Here is a 17,721-nt window from a genome sequence, read left to right as displayed (position 1 = left end):
TCTTTGTGGGCTCTGATATGTCAATTTTATGAAATTTCCATGTAACTTGGAAGAATGTTTCATTTGTATTATCAGGATTCAGACCTCTCTTATTCTGATATTGTCTTTCTACTATGAACAATATTGTAGTTAGCTGGTCACCTCTTTCTTTTTCCTCTAATATCTAATTTAAAGTATTATCTTTTGGCTAGTCAGTAAAACATTTGACTTTTGATCTCAGGGCTGTAGGATCAAGCCCCAAGTTAGGTTGGAGATTACTTAAATTTTTTTTAAAAAGTAAATAGATAAAGTGTTATCTTTTATTCCTGGTTTTCAAAAAGCAATACCTTCTCTTCATTTATCATCTCTGCTTTCTCCTCATTTTTGATATTTGTATTATATCTGTATTATCAAATCTATAAAAAAACAACATACTATTCTTTTAACCTTATTCTCACTGTTCTTTCCCCAATTCTACAGCAAAATGCTCATCACCAAAACTGAAGATGAATTTCACCAATCATTTTCTGAAACTTGTTCTCTACTAGATACCTCAAGAAGGCTGGGAGCAATATTACCTGTATCCTTAACATCTTCAAAACTGTCTACATCTTTAAAACCTTTATTCTTGAAAAGCAGTTAATGTCTTCTGCCCATTTCTTGACTGGATTTTTTGTTTCTTGGGTGTTGAGTTTGATAAGTTCTTTTTTTGTTGTTGTTTTAAAGATTTTTTATTTATTAATGGGAGACACAGAGAGAGAGAGAGAGAGAGAGGCAGAGACACAGGCAGAGAGAGGAGCAGGCTCCATGCAGGAAGCCCGATGTGGGACTTGATCCCAGGTCTCCAGGATCAGGCCCTGGGCTGAAGGCAGCGCTAAATCACTGAGCCCCCTGGGCCGCCCAGATAAGTTCTTTACAGATCTTGGATACTAGCCCTTTATCTGATGTGTCATTTGCGAATATCTTCTCCCGTTCTGTAGGTTGTCTTTCGGCTCTGTCAACTGTTTCTTTTGCTGTGCAAAAGCTTTTTATCTTGATGAACTCCCAATAGTTCATTCTGCTTTTGTTTCCCTTGCCTTTGGAGACGTGTCTAGCAAGAAGTTGCTGCAGCCAAGGTCACAGAGGTTGCTGCCTGTGTTCTCCTCAGGGATTTTGATGGATTCTTTTTTTTTTTTTTTATTTTTTTTTTTTATTTTGATGGATTCTTGTCTCACACTTAGGTCTTTCATCCATTTTGAGCTATCTTTGTGTATGGTGTAAGAAAATGGTCCAGCTTCATTCTTCTGCATGTGGCTGTCCAATTTTTCCAACACCATTTGTTGAAAAGACTATGTTGTTTTTTTTTTCCATTTTCCTGCTTTGCCGAATATTAGTTGACCACATAGTTGAGGGTCCATTTCTGGGTTCCCTATTCTGTTCCGTTGATCTATGTGTCTGTTTTTGTGCCGGTACCATGCTGTCTTGATGATCACAGTTTGTAATACAGCTTGAAGTCCAGAATTGTGTAGCCACTAGCTTTGATTTTTCTTTTTCAACAGTCTTCTGGGTATTTGGGGTGTTTTCTGGTTCTATACAAATCTTAGGATTATTTGTTACAGCCCTCTGAAAAATGCTGATGGTATTTTGATAGGGATTGTGTTGAATATATAGATTGCTCTGGGTAGCATAAACATTTTAATAATATTTGTTCTTCTAATCCATGAGCATGGAATATTTTTCCACTTCTTTGTGTCTTCCTCAATTTCTTTCATGAGTGTTCTATAGTTTTCAGATCCTTTACCTCTTCGGTTAGGTTTATCCCTAGGTATCTTATGGGTTTTTGGTGCAATTATAAATGGGATCAACTCCTTAATTTCTGTTTCTTCAGTCTCATTGTTGGTATATAGAAATGCCACTGATCTCTGTGCATTGATTTTATATCCTGCCATGTTACTAAATTCCTATATGAGATCTAGCAATTTTGGGGTGGAGACTTTTGGGTTTTCCACATAAGTATCATGTCATCTTCTCCAAAGAAGACATACCAATGGCCAATAAAAACATGAAAAAAAATGCTCAACATCACTCTTGGCATCAGGGAAATACAAATCAAAACCACAGTGAGATACCACCTCATAACAGTCAGCTAAAGTTAACATGTTAGGAAACAACAAATGTTGGTGAGGATGCAGAGAAAAGGGAACCCTCTTACACTGTTGGTGGGAATGCAAGATGATAGAGCCACTCTGGAAAACAACATGGAGGTTTCTCAAAAAGTTAAAAATAGACCTACGCTATAATCCAGAAATTGCACGACTGGGTATTTACCCAAAGGACACAGATGCTGTGATCTGATCTGCACCCCAATGTTTATAGCAGCAATGTCCACAATAGCCAAACTATGGAAAGAGACCAGATGTCTATCAATAGATGAATGGATAAAGAAGATGTGATCTATATCTAAAATGGAATATTACTCAGCCATCAGAAAGGATGAAATCTTCAATGTGGATGGAACTGGAGTGTATAATGCTCAGCAAGATAAGTCAATCAGAGAAAAACAATGGTTTTACTCATATGCAGAATTTAAGAAACAAAACGGGATCATAGGGGAAGGGAGGGAAAAATAAAATAGGATGAAATCAGAGAGGGAGACAAACCATAAGAGATTCTTAACTATAGGAAACCAACTGAGGGTTGCTGTAGGGGAGGGGGAGCATGAGGCAACTAGATGATGGGCATTGAGGAGGACACATGATGAAATGAGCTTTGGGTGTTATATGCAATGGATGAATAACCGAGCTCTACATCTGAAACTAACGCTACACTATATGTTAACAAATTAAATTTAAATAAAATAAGTTTTGTGTTTTTTTAAAAGAAAAGCAGGTAAGCTAAGTCCTTAGCTTAAATTTTCTTTCTCTGAATATCTTAAATATGCTATTTAATTGCATTCTGGCAAAAATATTTCTGTCAGAATGTAAATGCCAATTTTATTTTCTTTCCTCATGACTTATTGGGTCTTTTTGCCAAAATATGTTGGACAGTTTTTTTCTTATATTTTTGAAGTCCAAGAGTTTTACCAGAGTATGTTTTGGTAGTGACTAGTCTGGGCTGATTTTTCTAGGTAAATGATATGGTCTTTTGAAATGTATAGTCTATGTGTATGTATAATTATATCCACATATTGTAGAATAATTTTCTTGAATTCCTTTTAAAATAAATTCCTTGTTTTGCAATAATTTTAACTTTACGGAAAATTCTCAAGGATAACACAGAGAGTTCTTGTACGCCTTTTATCCACTTTCCACCCTTCGTTACTATTATACATACCATGGTACATTTGTCAAATCAAAAACTGACAGGATAATACATTGTGTTTTTCACAGAATCTGTCCATTTCATGTAAATTTGAACATTTATTGGCGTAATTGCTCAGACTGTTTCCTTTATTCATTTGATGCCTGTGGAATCTATCGTAATGCTCCTCTTTCATTTCTGATATTATTAGTCTGTCTTTTTTCTGGTTATTTTCTGATTAGTTTGGATATAGGTTTATCAATTTTATTGATTTTTACAAATAATCAGCTTTTGGTTTTATTGACTTTTGTATTGTGTTTATGTTTTATGTTATTGATTTCCACTCTATTATTTTCTTTATTCTGCTTGCTTTGAGTTTAATTTGCTCCTTTTTTTTCTAGATAATGTGGAAGCTTAGATAAATGAGACCTTATATCTTTTCAGATGTAAGCACTTAATGTTATAAACTTCCCTCCTTGTACTGCACTAGCTACATTGCATACATTTTGATGTTTTCTATATTTATTTTAATTCAGATCAAAATATTTTATAATTCCTTTGGTACTTTTTATTTAACTCATGGATTATTTGGAACTTAATTGTTTAATTTCCAAATGTTTAGAGATTTTCCAGATTTCTATTATTGATTTCTAGTTGGCTTTTGATAACCTACATAAGGTTTTTAGTTTTGTTGATATTGGAGAAAAACTTTGGATGAATTCAATCTTTTAAATTTTTTTGTGACTTGTTTTATGACCTTACATATATATGATCGACCTTATTATTATTTTGTTGCTGCTGAAGCAATTTTTATTCTGCTGTTGCAAGGTGAAGAAGTGTTTTGGATGTCAGTTAGGTTAAGTTGGTTGATAGTTTTGCTCAAGGCTTCTTTATGTATACTTGGTCTACCAATTACTCAGGGAGGAGTGTTGAAATCTCCAACAATAGTATTAATATTGTCTGGTTCTCTAGTTCTATTAGATTTTCCTTTTTTACTTTAAAGCTTGGTTATGAGACTAATTCACAGTTATTACCATTACATTATCATGATGAATTTATCTCCTTATCATTATGAAATGTTCCTCTTTATCCTTGGTGCCTTAGTCTGCTCAGGTTGTTCTGACAAAGTACCACAAAGTGGGTAGCTTGAACAAGAAAAATGAATTTTCGCACAGTTCTGGAGACTGGAAAATCCAAAATCAAGTTTCCAGCAGGGCTGATGTCTAATGAGAGCTCTCCCCTTGGTTTGCAGAAGGCTGCCTTCTTACCATGTATTCACATGGCCTGTACTTAGTGTGTGTGAGTGTGGGGAAAGAAAGAGCAGGACTCTGGTGTTTCTTTATATAAGAGCACTACTCCTACTGGATCAGGACCCTATACTTACAACCTCATTTAGTAATGATTACTTCCTTAGAGTCCCCATTTCCAAACATAGCTGCACCCAGGGGTTAGGGCTTCAACATAGAGATTTTGGGAGGATATGAGCATTCAGCCTGTAACACTGGTGATATTCTTTGTTTTGAAATCTATTTTGTCTGATAGTACGCAGCTACTCTGGCTTGATTTTTGTTTCATATTTGCATGGTTTATCTTTTCCATCACTTGACCTTTAACCAAAGGAGCCTGATGTGGGGCGTGATTCCAGTCCCAGGAGCCACTGAGCCACTCAGGCATCCCTGGATTAATTGATTATACTTTACAGCTCAGTTTTTATCTCCACTATTGGCTGATCAGCTATTCCTCTTTTTAATTGTTTTTTTTCCCCTTTTTTGGGGGAGTTGCGCCAGTATTTATAATATACATCTTTAATTTATCACTATTTTAAAATTCTATTAAAATACTTCACATAAAATGTAAGATCTTTACAGATCTTAAATTACCTCCACCTTCTGTGCTATTCTTGTCATATGTATTTCACTTCTACATATGTTATAAACCTATAATACTTTTAAAAATCGAAATGATTGGGACGTCTGGGTGCCTCAGTGGTTGAGTAGTTAAATAATTCATTGATTTATGAATAAATAAAATTTAGATTTTTGAAAAAATCTAAATGATTATTTTTAAAAGATTCAAAGTGAGGAAAACGATGTTTTACATTTATTTGCATATTTTATAGAACTGCTTTTCTGGTTAACAACATTATTTCTAGGAGGGAGACGACAGTCTGCCAGTGCATCTTCTACTCTATCTTGGCTAGATATGAATGTCTTAATTTTTGAGTTATTGTTACAAACAGCTCGATTAGGTGTTTTTTTTTTTTTTAAGATTTTATTTATTTATTCATGAGAAACACCAAGAGAGAGAGGCAGAGACCTAGGTAGAGGGAGAAGCAGGCTCTCTGCGGGGAACCCGATGTGGGACTCGATTGGAGGACTCCAGGATCACCACCAGAGCAGAAGGCAGACACTCAACCGCTGAGCCACCCAAGCGTCGCACGTTGATTAGTTTTGTACAACATTGTAGCTACAGGGTGCTTCTGATCTAGTCAACAATTTACAACAGAGATTTGAGGCCATTTCTGAAGGCTACAATTCTGTTTCACAGGGTGATCCATCAACCAATGAAACATTCACAATTACTAATTTGTTCAACTTTTCTCTGTGCATTCATTAGTTAAACATGGATTAATCATTAACAATGTGCCTGCATGAGAAAATGCTCTGCATCACTTGCCATCAGGGAAATACAAATCAAAACCACAATGAGATACCACCTCACACCAGTGAGAATGGGGAAAATTAACAAGGCAGGAAACAACAAATGTTGGAGAGGATGCGGAGAAAAGGGAACCCTCTTACACTGTTGGTGGGAATGTGAACTGGTGCAGCCACTCTGGAAAGCTGTGTGGAGGTTCCTCAAAGAGTTAAAAATAGACCTGCCCTACGACCCAGCAATTGCACTGTTGGGGATTTACCCCAAAGATTCAGATGCAATGAAACGCCGGGACACCTGCACCCCGATGTTTCTATCAGCAATGGCCACAATAGCCAAACTGTGGAAGGAGCCTCGGTGTCCATCGAAAGATGAATGGATAAAGAAGATGTGGTCTATGTATACAATGGAATATTCCTCAGCCATTAGAAACGACAAATACCCACCATTTGCTTCAACGTGGATGGAACTGGAGGGTATTATGCTGAGTGAAATAAGTCAATCGGAGAAGGACAGTGTATGTTCTCATTCATTTGGGGAATATAGATAATAGTGAAAGGGAATATAAAGGAAGGGAGAAGAAATGGGTAGGAAATATCGGGAAGGGAGACAGAACATAAAGACTCCTAACTCTGGGAAACGAACTAGGGGTTCGTTGGAAGGGGAGGAGGGCGGGGGGTGGGGGCGAATGGGTGACGGGCACTGAGGGGGGCACTTGACAGGATGAGCACTGGGTGTTATTCTGTATGTTGGTAAATTGAACACCAATAAAAATTAATCTATTAAAAAAAAGAAAAAAATAGTTTCTCATGTTATGTAAAAAAACAAAACAAAACAAAACAAAAACAAAAAAACAATGTGCCTGACTACAAGGAAGGCGCTGGCATACAAATAAAAAAGGTCCCTTTTTATTCTGAAGAATCTCCAGAGTAGGTTTTAAATAGAAAGAGAGTGAAATCAGCTACTAAGACGCATTAATCGGTGTCTTGCTCGCAGTGCCTACTGACATTTCTCCCATAGGTTCTACAACTTGGATGTAATATAACGGCAAGTGGTCATTATAACAATAAGGGAGGGTTGCTTAATGGATGCAGTTTCAGCTTTGCAAGGTGAAAAAATTCTAGAGATCTGGTACCTAACAACGTAAAATAGTCTAACACTTGTGAAATGTACACTTAAAAATGGTTAAGATGGTACATTTTATGAGTATTCTTTTCACTACAATCCAAGAATAAGAAAAAATGAGGAGGAGGCGCAGCCCTAGGGTGCCCTGCTGTCCGGATCCTTTGGCTAACATTGAGCGTTGGCAGCGCTCCCACCCAGCCGCCGAGCCTCAGAAACTCCACCATTCATTTCCCCCAGGGCCCCAGGGTGGGATGGCCTCGGAGATCCGCCAGGTGTCGCTGTGGCCGCGGCCGCCCCCGCCCCGCCCCGCCCCGCCCTCGCCCCGCCCCGCCCTCGCCCCGCCCCGCCCCCGCCGCGTCTCGCGCACTCGCGCACTCGCGGCCCTGGCCCCGCCCCCGCCCGCCCTCCTTCCGGCATCCGGGCCTGGCGGGGCGGGCTCGCAGGGCCGAGTGAACGGAATGGAGGTCCGCGGCGAGCCCCAGGCCGGCGCCAGCTGCTCGTCGTCCCCCCGGGGACGCTCGGCGGGCCCGGTGTCCAAGGAGCTGCTGACGGCCGGGAGCGGCGGCCGCGGAGGTGCGCACGTGCGGCCGGGGGGCGTGAGCCGGGCCGCGGGGGGCCGGGCCGGGCGGGGCGGGGGTGGGGCGCGGGGGCCCGGGGTGCCGGTTCCGTTCCGCGTGGCCGCGGGCGCGCGCTCAGGGAGGGGGCGGGGCGGGGCGGCGACCCCGGGCGGGCCCCAGGGCGGCGGCGCGGGTCCAGGCGACTGTTCGGGGTGAACCCCGCGCCCACCCTCCGCGCCCACGCAGCGGCCCCGAGGGCCTCGTCTCGCTGGTAGCGGGACACTGGCTCTCGGAAGTCACCTGGGATCTCAGCCGCGTCGTGCGGAGTTCAGAAGCGTGGATTCGAGTCCCAGCTCCGTGATTGATGGCTGGGGGGCTACGGAGAGTTGTTGACATTCTCAGTGCTCCACTTTCCACATTTGGAAAATAGAGGTAGTTCTACCTGTTGAATTGGGAGTTTTGCTTTGTCCGTTTGCTTTTGTGGAGAAGGGGAAGGGGCCTAAGGTCTTGGGGATACCCTCCGTGAGTATTAGCTTGAGGAAGACCCAGAGCATCCCGAATGCCAAAGCTCGTGTAGAGCTTACTGTGACCCAGGGTGTAAGGAACTCATTTCATCCTCACAAAAACCCTGTGCAGAAGGTCCCGTTATCTCTGTTGTACAGGTGAGGAAACTGAGTCACAGTGCATCATACAGGTGAATAACTTGCTGGAGATCATGTGGCTGAAACGTGACAAAATTGGGATTCGGATCCAGTCAGTCTGATCGGATTCTTTAGGCTCATCCATTTGCTAGACCTAAAGTGGTGATCAAAGAATATTTGTTAAGGGATCCCTGGGTGGCGCAGCGGTTTGGCGCCTGCCTTTGGCCCAGGGCGCGATCTTGGAGACCCGGGATCGAATCCCACGTCGGGCTCCCGGTGCATGGAGCCTGCTTCTCCCTCTGCCTGTGTCTCTGCCTCTCTCTCTCTCTCTCTCTCTGTGACTATAATACATAAATAAATAAAAATTAAAAAAAAATATTTGTTAAGCTCTGCTTTGGGGTGAACGGGGCTTTTGTACTTGAGTGAAAAGTTTTTTCCAGGTGTTGGAAACAGGGTGATCAACGCCTAGAGTTTTGGGGCGCCTGGGTGGTTCAGTGGTTGGTTGAGTGTCTGCCTTTGGCTCTGGTCATGCTCCCGGGGTACTGGGCTTCCCGCATGGAGCCTGCTTCTCCCTCTGCCAGTGTCTCTGCCTTTCTCTCTGTGTGTGTCATGAATAAATAAATAAAATATTAAAAAAAAAAAAACAAACCTTGAGTTTTGAAAGACAGATCCCATCCTCTGAGCTCTGATGGACTGAAGAGTTTGTTAATTTGAGGAGTAGTGAGTGATGCGTCTAAATAGGTGCACAGGGGTCAGGGGTGGGGAATACGGTCAGAAGTTCTCCCAAGGGCTCATTTGTCCAGGTTGGGACATCTTTAATGAAGGTCCACTAGCAAGACAGGTATGCTTTAGAAATGAACAAATGCTCCAAGAGGTTAAGTAATTTGTTGGGTATAACACAGCCAGTAACCATTTCTGGCTTCACTTAACCATTACTGTACTCTGTACTGCTTCCTCTGCCCCTTTGTTGAAGAAACTCATTGGTCACTGATGGATTTCTGACCCATAGAGGTGCAGGTTAGTTTGCACTTATTCCCCAGCATCGGTGTCACGTACAGATGTATGAGCCAGGCCTAAGAAAGAGGAGGGGTGGGGGCAGCCCTAGAGACCCAGGATCGAGTCCTGCGTCGGGCTCCCTGCATGGAGTCTGCTTCTCCCTCTGCCTGTGTCTCTGCCTCTCTTTCCCTCTCTGTGTCTCTCATGAATAAATAAATAAAATCTTAAAAAAGAGAGGGGGAGGGGTTGTGCATAAAGAAGTAAAACACTGTCATGGAACTTGGAGAGCCTCTTTTTCTAAAAATGTGTTGGGGAATGTGGAATGTTCAAGACTTGAGAGCAGTTGTGGCAAGTTTGCTGAAGGGCCCCCATTTCTTGATGCTGCAGTAAATTAATCGTGTGTGTGCTTTCAGGTATATGGGACAGATTACTCATCCAACCCAAGCCTAACTGCAGAAAAAATGCCACTCTTCAAACAGTTCGGGTAGAGAGGAGTCCCTGTAAGTATCTTTTCCTTGCTTTCTTTCTCTTCTCCCCTTCTTTCTCAGGAACCCTCTCTGATGTTAAATTTTGCCCAGTTGAGCAGTAGAGCTCCACAGTGAACCCCAGTCTGGCCAGGGCTGTTCATTGTCCCCCCATGACGGCTCAGGGTCTCAGGAGCTCAGACAGTGTTTTCCATCTGTGGAGTTCCATTTGAGTCTTTTTTTATCTTTTATTTCTTTCCTCGTTGTGATGGCAGTTGTGTGGGGCTTTGTATTACATGACCTTATGTCATTCTCCCAGCAGCCCTCTTTTACAATGAAAGGCCATTTCTTGACCTTCACTACCTTTTTCTTTTCTTCTTCTGTACTCTGGATAGTTCAGTTCTGTATTATGTAGCTGTGTCAGTGGCTTAACAAGTTTTGAGAATTCCTTGTGTGCATAGTTATGTGCTGAGCCTCTTGAGAGCTACAGAAATTAGACATACCTTGTTCATTGATTCCCTGTACTTAGCATAGTATGGTTATCACCCCTGTTTTAACAGATGAGTAAATTGATGTTTTGAATGGTTAGATTAAATTTGCTATTTAGGACACCTGTGGTTGCAAATGACTAAACTCCAGCTCCAAACCTGGTAACATCTAACTATTAAGCCATACTTTCTCCTTATTCAGTTACTATGGGTCAAAGTGCCAGCCGTCTAGGAATGTACAGTTCTGAGGATATATGAAAGCACAAATAAACATTAAGAAATATTCACTACCTTGTGTAGTCCTGCTGCTTTAAGGATTCAGAAGAGGATGGAGGTTTTTAAAATGGAAGAAATGTGAAATATTTTTTTATTATAACTATTGTTACTATTGAATTTGGGAGTGTTTTACAGTAAATTCTGGATTTTAGAAATTGAAGGGGCACCTGGGTGGCTCAATGGTTGAGCATCTGCCTTCGGCTCAGGATGTGATCCCAGGGTCCTGGATCAAGTCCCACATCAGGTTCCCCATAGGGAGCTGGCTTCTCCCTCTGCCTGTGTCTCTGCCTCTCTCTCTGTGTCTCTCATGAATAAATAAATAAATAAAATCTTTAAAAATAATTGGATGTTTGGTCAAAGACTGACATAAATATTGATAAAGTGTATTTTCTCTCCTTAGTGTTGGACCAAGTGCAGACCTTTCTCCCACAGATGGCTCAGGCAAATGAAAAGCTGAGAAAAGAAATGGCAGCTGCATCACCTGGTCGTTTCAATATTGAGGATATTGATGGGGCTCTTGGAAAAGTTATACAAATGGTAATGATGCTTTGTTTTCATTTCATAGGGTAAAATTACCAGTATGCCTCATCATCTTTAAGAGAGAGGACTTTTCCAGTATAATTCCAAGTGTTATTTTTTCCTTCTTGCAGAGTCCACTCATATTTCCAGTACTGCATGGGGATCTGATAATTTTATAATCAGGGATCTTACAGATCAGTAAGCTTCCCTGAGTGGAGTTTAGGAATGTAGCAATAGAGAATAGGAGGGCTTTTTCAAGTCAAATAGTACATTTGTTATCTTGAAGCATTAATTTACTAAGTGTCCCAAGTGGGTTTTTTTTTCCTAAAAGAAGTAATCATAACTTGATTCATGGGAAGTATAAAAATAAATGATGCACTTAACAGACTGATTACCTGAGCCACATGCAAAGTCTTCTCCATGTAGCCTCATTTCCTTTTCTACACCAGAGTTCCCTTTATAACACTTGCGTCTGGACAGAGCTGACGGCATGGTTGATAGTAACATCTCATTCATCAGCAGCTCTGGCCTACTCTACCTCCAGAATTTATCCAGATCCAGGCACTCTGTACCATGTCCCCTGCTGTCACCCTTGGTCCATGTCATCGTGGTCTCCTCTGGACTGCTGCAGTGATTTCTCAATAGGTTCCCCTGCTTCGGCCTTTTCTTTCCTATGTGATCTGTTCTTCACACTATGTGTGGCCTACCCTTCCCATCACACTCCTGATGAGTTCAGAGTCCCTCAGGGGCCCATGGGATCCTGCCTCTAGCTCCATCTGATTTACCTCCCACCACATCCCCTCTTTCCTACACTCCCGTTTGGTCTCCTTGCTCCAGGTCTTGTCTGTCTTTGTACAAGTCTCTTCCCAGATTTCTGCATCTTCACTCCCTCCCTCTCTTACTAGTGGTCACCCCAGTGGCCCTATTAGAAGCTTATCCTATCGTGCTTTACTTTTCTTCGTTTTAACTTGTCCTACACTATACCTTATATGTAGTTTTTCATTATCTTTTTTCCTGACTAGAACAGAGGTCAGCAAGTATTTTGTATCTGAGGCCAGCTAGTAAATACTTTAGGCTTGTCAGCCATACTGTCTCTGTTGTGACTGCTCATTTCTGTCATGTTAGCATGAAAGCAGCTGTAGATGATATGTTTGAATAGGCAGGTTTTATTGACTTACCATATCATTTTCATGGTTCACGAAATATTATCCCTTTGATTTTTTTTTCCTGCCACTTAAAAATTTTAAAAAGCACTCTTAGGGCACCTGGTTTGCTCAATGGTTGAGCGTCTGCCTTTGGACCCCTTTGGGGTCCCGGGATTGAGTCCCACACCAGGCTCCCCGCAGAGAGCCTGCCTCTCCCTCTGCCTGTGCCTCTGCCTCTCTTTCTGTGTTTCTCATGAATAAATAAATAAAATCTTTAAAAAAAATAAAATCAAAAATAAATAAACAAACAAACAAATATTCTTAGGTCACAAGCTAAACAAAAACAGGTAGTGGGCTGGGTTTGGCCTGTAAGCTGTAATTTGCCAATCCGTCTCAAAAATATCAGTGCCACAAAGGCAGGGATTTTGTTGCTGTTCTGGTGGAGTCTCTAAAACCTAGTGTGGTGCCTGGCTCATGTTAGTATTTGTAATATTTGTTGGATGCATATTGTTGAATGTGTTCAGGTTGTATAGAATTGGGTTGTGGGGGACTTTTTTTAGACTTGTAGTACCTGTAAACCATCATGGTGGGGAGTGGCAACTGAAAGAAAAAAAGGCCATATTGTATTAAAAACATTTCTTGCCCTTTGTGCTTTGATATTTGTCCTTAATGTTGTGGGTTCTTCCCAAGGTGGTTATTGCAACTTTCTAGGGGACTGCCATGAAATAAATTTCTCACTTGGTGCTTTTGGCAGGATGTGGCCTTGTTTGAGATGAATCAATCCAATTCCAAAGAAGAGGACAGTTCAGAAGAGAGTTTGCAAGACAGCTCGGAGGACAGCTCAGAATCTGAGGAGGAAGATGATAGCACCGCTTCTGAAGTCACCATAGATAACATTAAGCTTCCTCATTCAGAAGATGGAAAAGGCAAGATTGAGGTTTTGGACAGCCCATCCAGTAAAAAAATAGAAATAGTAAAATAAATGGTCTCAGAAACAGGTGATGTATGCCTACTTGTTCTGCAGAAAAAGAATAATGGCTTGCTGGTTGTTTTGCATTTCAGATATCTGTGGTGCTTTTATGTATCATTAGATGTATCTTGTTTCTCAGAGAAACAAACGCTGGAATAAAGAGAATAAAGAGCTGGAATAGGTAGCATTTGAGGATTTTCTATGAGCAGACTGTCTTTGATCTTACACTAAAGAGATTTCATTTAGAAAGCTTAACTGTATGTGTGGTGATGAGTGAATTTGTTTGGCATCTTCATTCTTTGGCATGGACTTCAGAAATCACAAATTCATTTTCTTTTTCTTTTTTTTATTTTATTTTATTTTTTTTATTTTTTTACGAGGGGGCCGGGGAGGTCCCGACCGGCGGCACCTACCCCCGCCCCCCACAAATTCATTTTAAAGTAAAAATACAAATCATTTATTTGTTTTTTTAAATTTATTGTCTTAAATAAAACAATCTGGGTTATTTCTTTAGGTCATTATAAAGTCAAATTTATTTATCAATCATCACTGTGGATTCAATGGGGAAGAAATTTTTAAGAGAAAGAAATTTTTTACAGAGAAAAGAATTACTTATATTCAGCAGCCATCAGGTTATCTACTTTCATTAAAAAACAGAAAAGTCCTTGCCAGGTTGAGCCGGAAATTTAGCGCTCTGTGGCTTCACCACTGTTGGTGACTCTGCAGCCACTCAGTGTATAGAGAATTTACTGGTTAGAAAAATTCATGCTTTCTTTGTTTTTTGTTTTTCCTTCTTTTTCATAAGGCGGATTTTTTGTTTCAGCTATTAAAACTCTTCTAGATGGTTGCCCACAGTTTAAAACCTCTCAAATACAGAAAATAAGGGACATCGCAGAAACAACAGGGTGTGGTACAAAAAAATGTAACAGTTGCTTTTTCCCTTTCAAAGGTCAAAATTATCCTATGCTGCAGATGCCTTTTTGCCTCATTCTTGACCTTATTAAATTTGTTTCAGATCTCATCTGCCAAGGGACTGGCTTTGCTCAGGATATAGGCCTGAGAATTTAAAGGACCATTTTTAAGTAGGTTGAGCTGATGAAATTTGTCCCCTGATGTTTTAGGGCTCTCTTTTAACTTTTATCCTACTCCTCACATTAGCTCGAGACATCTTGTTAGTACTCCGAAACGAACAGATCTGGAAATGAGACTCTTCTGCTGGAAACGTTATTGTGCTCTATTTAGTAGCACCAAACATAACTGTGATGTGTTATTGGTGTAAATAGTTAAAGATCAGCTCCTACCAGCTAATATCTTATGCTACGTGTGGGAAGAGTTAGTTGCATTTGTTTGGTTCACTACTTAGCGTGGTGGATAGTACCAACTAGGCTCTGGATAATGTTGTTAAGTGACTTAATGGGTATATGAGGGTATATAGGGAACTTTAAGCCATGGTAGGCTGCACCACGCAGTAGGATATGAAGGTGTAACTTCACAGGAAATACATATCCAAGTGGAAATATGCTGAGTGATTGGTGAGAGACCAGTCAGTCTAGAAATATGTACTAGTGTATAGAATTTTAATAGTTCCCTCCTGCCATGGCTGTCTTGTGTACCACATCAAGTCTGTCTGTACTGTGAAGGAAGTCAACTAAATTCAAGTCCATTTGTGTTACCACCACTCAGTCATATATAAAAATGTGTTGAGTCACAAATTTCACATTCGTTCCTGCATTTTGCTGTGTGCATGTTACACCTTAATTAAAAAGCTGTTTTGTTTGTCAACAGTTTGCCTTTCAGTGCATTGGAAAGTAAATCACTGTTGTGCTTTGGTTAGTCTGACCTGTGCTTTTTCTGCCCGGTGCTTGGGTGTGAGACGTGGCAGCCATTTGGACAGGCAGTTCTGTTCCTGCTAAGGTTGAGGAGGGGTACCATCCTTCTGTGGCTCTGTGACAGTTATAAATCAGAAAATCAGGTGCAATGGTCTTTGAAGCAAAAATTTCATTCTGAGTGAATCTCCTGTCCATTCCCACAATATTTTAATTGTGCATTAAATATGGTACTTATATATATAAAAAAAAAAAGCCTGCCTTACAAAGTAGCTTGTACCTGTATCTACTACTCTGGAAAGATGGGGGTGGGGTGCTGAATCTTATCTTCACTTGTATTTCCCTCAGCCTAGGATGGGGCCTTTCACTTGATTAAATGTACAATAAATGTTCATTAAACTACTCTTTCTCTCTTTATGTCAGTAAAGTCATTCATCTTAAATGTCAGTGGTTCTCGATCCTACAGAAACAGACAGGGTAATTATGATCAGTAGACTTTTCCAGAAAGTTTAATGCTGGAATCTTTGTAGTCGACTCCCCATAACTCGGTCATGGGAAAACCCTGCCAGTGGTTGGATTGGGATTGAGCACGTGACACACACTCTCCTAGTGAGGCATAGTAAGCAAAGTCTTGTTATTGTACTTTTGTAAAGGAAAGTATTTTTCATTCCTAAAGAGAGGCCCATGAAGACGTGGCTCCTTTCTTCAGAGGAAAGGATTGCATATTTTGCCTGGATAGGATTCCTGGGAGTCCTGTCTAGTGGCCGTGAAACTGCATGTGTCTTGGACCTGCACGTCCAAGATAGCAAGGTGGAACAAGGGGGCATCATGAAGTCACTGCATAAATAACTCTGCAGATGGAACTGTCACTAGATTTATGTTGTGACACAGTGAATCTCCTAATTGTTTAAAAAAAAAAAAAAACACCTTAGGAGATAATTCTGCTTATATTCACTTGGCAGATGAGAAAAGTGGCCTGGAGCTGCTACATTTCCTGACGTCTCACAATAGGTGAGTGGTGAAGCCAGGTTTCTGTGAGCCAGTCACATTGTGGGCCACCAGTTGCTCTGTCACAAGCACAGACCCCAAAGCTTTGGACTAGCCACTTCTCTCAGTTTCCCCACATGCAAAATGGGTCATAACCTCTGTCACGGGGTTTTGGTAAGAAATGAATGAGCTGCAACACAGCATGTTGTTTAGATGGAGTTCAGTAAATGTGAGGGATTCCCATGCTGTGGGAATAATGCACAACGGTGGCAAGAATTTGGGGGGAACTTAGTAAGATTATTGATTCTCAGAATTTATCCTAGTTAACACCATTGTTCACAAATTTCTGCATAAGGTTTATCGCAAAGTTAAAATAGCAAAGACCAACTATGTCCAACATATGTCTGAACGTATACCAATAGAGAACAAGTTGAATTAAAGCCACCAAACATAAGAAGAAGTATGTTTATTGACACAGAAAGATGCCTGCATATTGTTCATTGCAAAAAGGTCAAAGTTATGTACAGTATTTTGCTAATTCTGTAAAAATATAAGTTCATAGAAAAATCTGGAACAATCACGGTTCTTTCTGTGTGGAGAGTTGATGGTTGAAACTTACCTTTCTATTTTATGTATTTTTACATAATTAGGTATTATTTAATCATTTTTAAAATCCCCTTGGGTATTAGTTGTGTAATTGTGATGATAATCGCCCCACCACGTCTCATGTCTGAGAATCTCCTTTAGAACAGGTTCCCCTCTACAGCTTTTACGTTCCTAGAGGGCAGGTGTGGGGGAACCAGTTTGGCTTCTCACCTTGTCTCTAGGCACTTCCACAGTTTTTGCGGACAATGACAGAAGTTCAGTGTGTGCTGCTGTCCACTACTTAGGCCCTGATTAAAGCATTGGCCACAAAAGCTGTCCTGCTTGGTTAAGACCACCGAATCTGCTTAGAATGCCTGTCCTGCCACTTCATAGCTGTCTGATTTGGGTGGGTTACTTAACGCCTTTTATTTGAAATCAAATATTTATTGAAATGTTTCTACATATTAGGCATTGCAGATGCAGCAAAGCACCTGTTCATGGAGTTTACATCCTGTTGGGGAGAGACTGATGATAAGTAAATCTGCCAGGTTGAGATAAGTGCTATGAAAATAATGCAAGTTAAGAAGAATAAATAGTGACAAGGCAGATGAGGTATGAATGTGGGGACATAGATGCTAGAAAATCTGTCTCTACTGAGATGAGATTGGAGGTGAGGTGGGAAGGAAGTGAGGCTGCCAGTCAGGAGGTCGTATGTAGGGAAAGAATTGCGAGGAGAGATAATGGTGTGCCAGCACTGACTTGTACTTGTGCTGAATGAGCGCATCCCTACAGTTTGCAATCAGCCTTAATGAGAGCATTTATACACAGAAGTTAGCAATTGCTCCAAGAACCGGCCCCCTCCCCAGAACTATTTGGTAAATAGTTATCAGCACGCCACTGAGAAGAAGAACAGTATGTGCAAAGGCCCTGAGGTAAGAGTTTGCTTGGCCTGAGGAACATCAAGGCAGCTGGGGTGGCTACGCAGAACAAGAGGGAAATTCATAGGAAAGGAAGTCAGAGGTAGCCAGGGGCAAGATCAATAGGACTTCCTAAACCCCAGGAAGTACACTAGATTTTATTCTAACCAAATTGGGGGCCACTGGAAGGTTTGAATAGAGGTGTGACAGTGTCTGACTTAAATTTTGAACAGATCTACACAGGGAGGAATCAGGAAGATAGGCTGGGAGACCCGGGTGCTAGCTGGGACTGCGATGGGGCTGGCTCAGTCG

General features: G+C 41.2%; 1 protein-coding gene across 1 annotated transcript; it reads left to right on the top strand.

Annotated features, from left to right (window-relative positions):
• The first annotated feature begins 7,389 nt into the window (after positions 1 to 7,389).
• Positions 7,390 to 15,322, top strand: NOPCHAP1 (NOP protein chaperone 1). The gene is made up of 4 exons (XM_072742635.1): positions 7,390 to 7,611; positions 9,646 to 9,732; positions 10,861 to 10,997; positions 12,879 to 15,322. The coding sequence occupies exons 1-4, from the start codon at positions 7,497 to 7,499 to the stop codon at positions 13,104 to 13,106; spliced, it is 567 nt and encodes a 188-aa protein (XP_072598736.1). The 5' UTR covers positions 7,390 to 7,496; the 3' UTR covers positions 13,107 to 15,322.
• The last annotated feature ends 2,399 nt before the right edge of the window (positions 15,323 to 17,721 follow it).

Source organism: Vulpes vulpes, chromosome 16 (assembly GCF_048418805.1).
Source record: "Vulpes vulpes isolate BD-2025 chromosome 16, VulVul3, whole genome shotgun sequence".
Classification (NCBI taxonomy): Eukaryota; Metazoa; Chordata; class Mammalia; order Carnivora; family Canidae; genus Vulpes; species Vulpes vulpes.
The sequence above is the reverse complement of the archived record's forward strand: the minus strand, read 5'-3'. Positions and strand labels throughout refer to the sequence as shown.

Coding starts and splice junctions, on each gene's coding strand:
- NOPCHAP1 (XM_072742635.1), top strand. CDS start 7,497: ATGGAGGTCCGCGGCGAGCCCCAGGCCGGCGCCAGCTGCTCGTCGTCC. Junction 9,733..10,860: donor TCGGGTAGAGAGGAGTCCCT/GTAAGTATCTTT, acceptor TTCTCTCCTTAG/TGTTGGACCAAGTGCAGACC. Junction 10,998..12,878: donor TTGGAAAAGTTATACAAATG/GTAATGATGCTT, acceptor TGCTTTTGGCAG/GATGTGGCCTTGTTTGAGAT.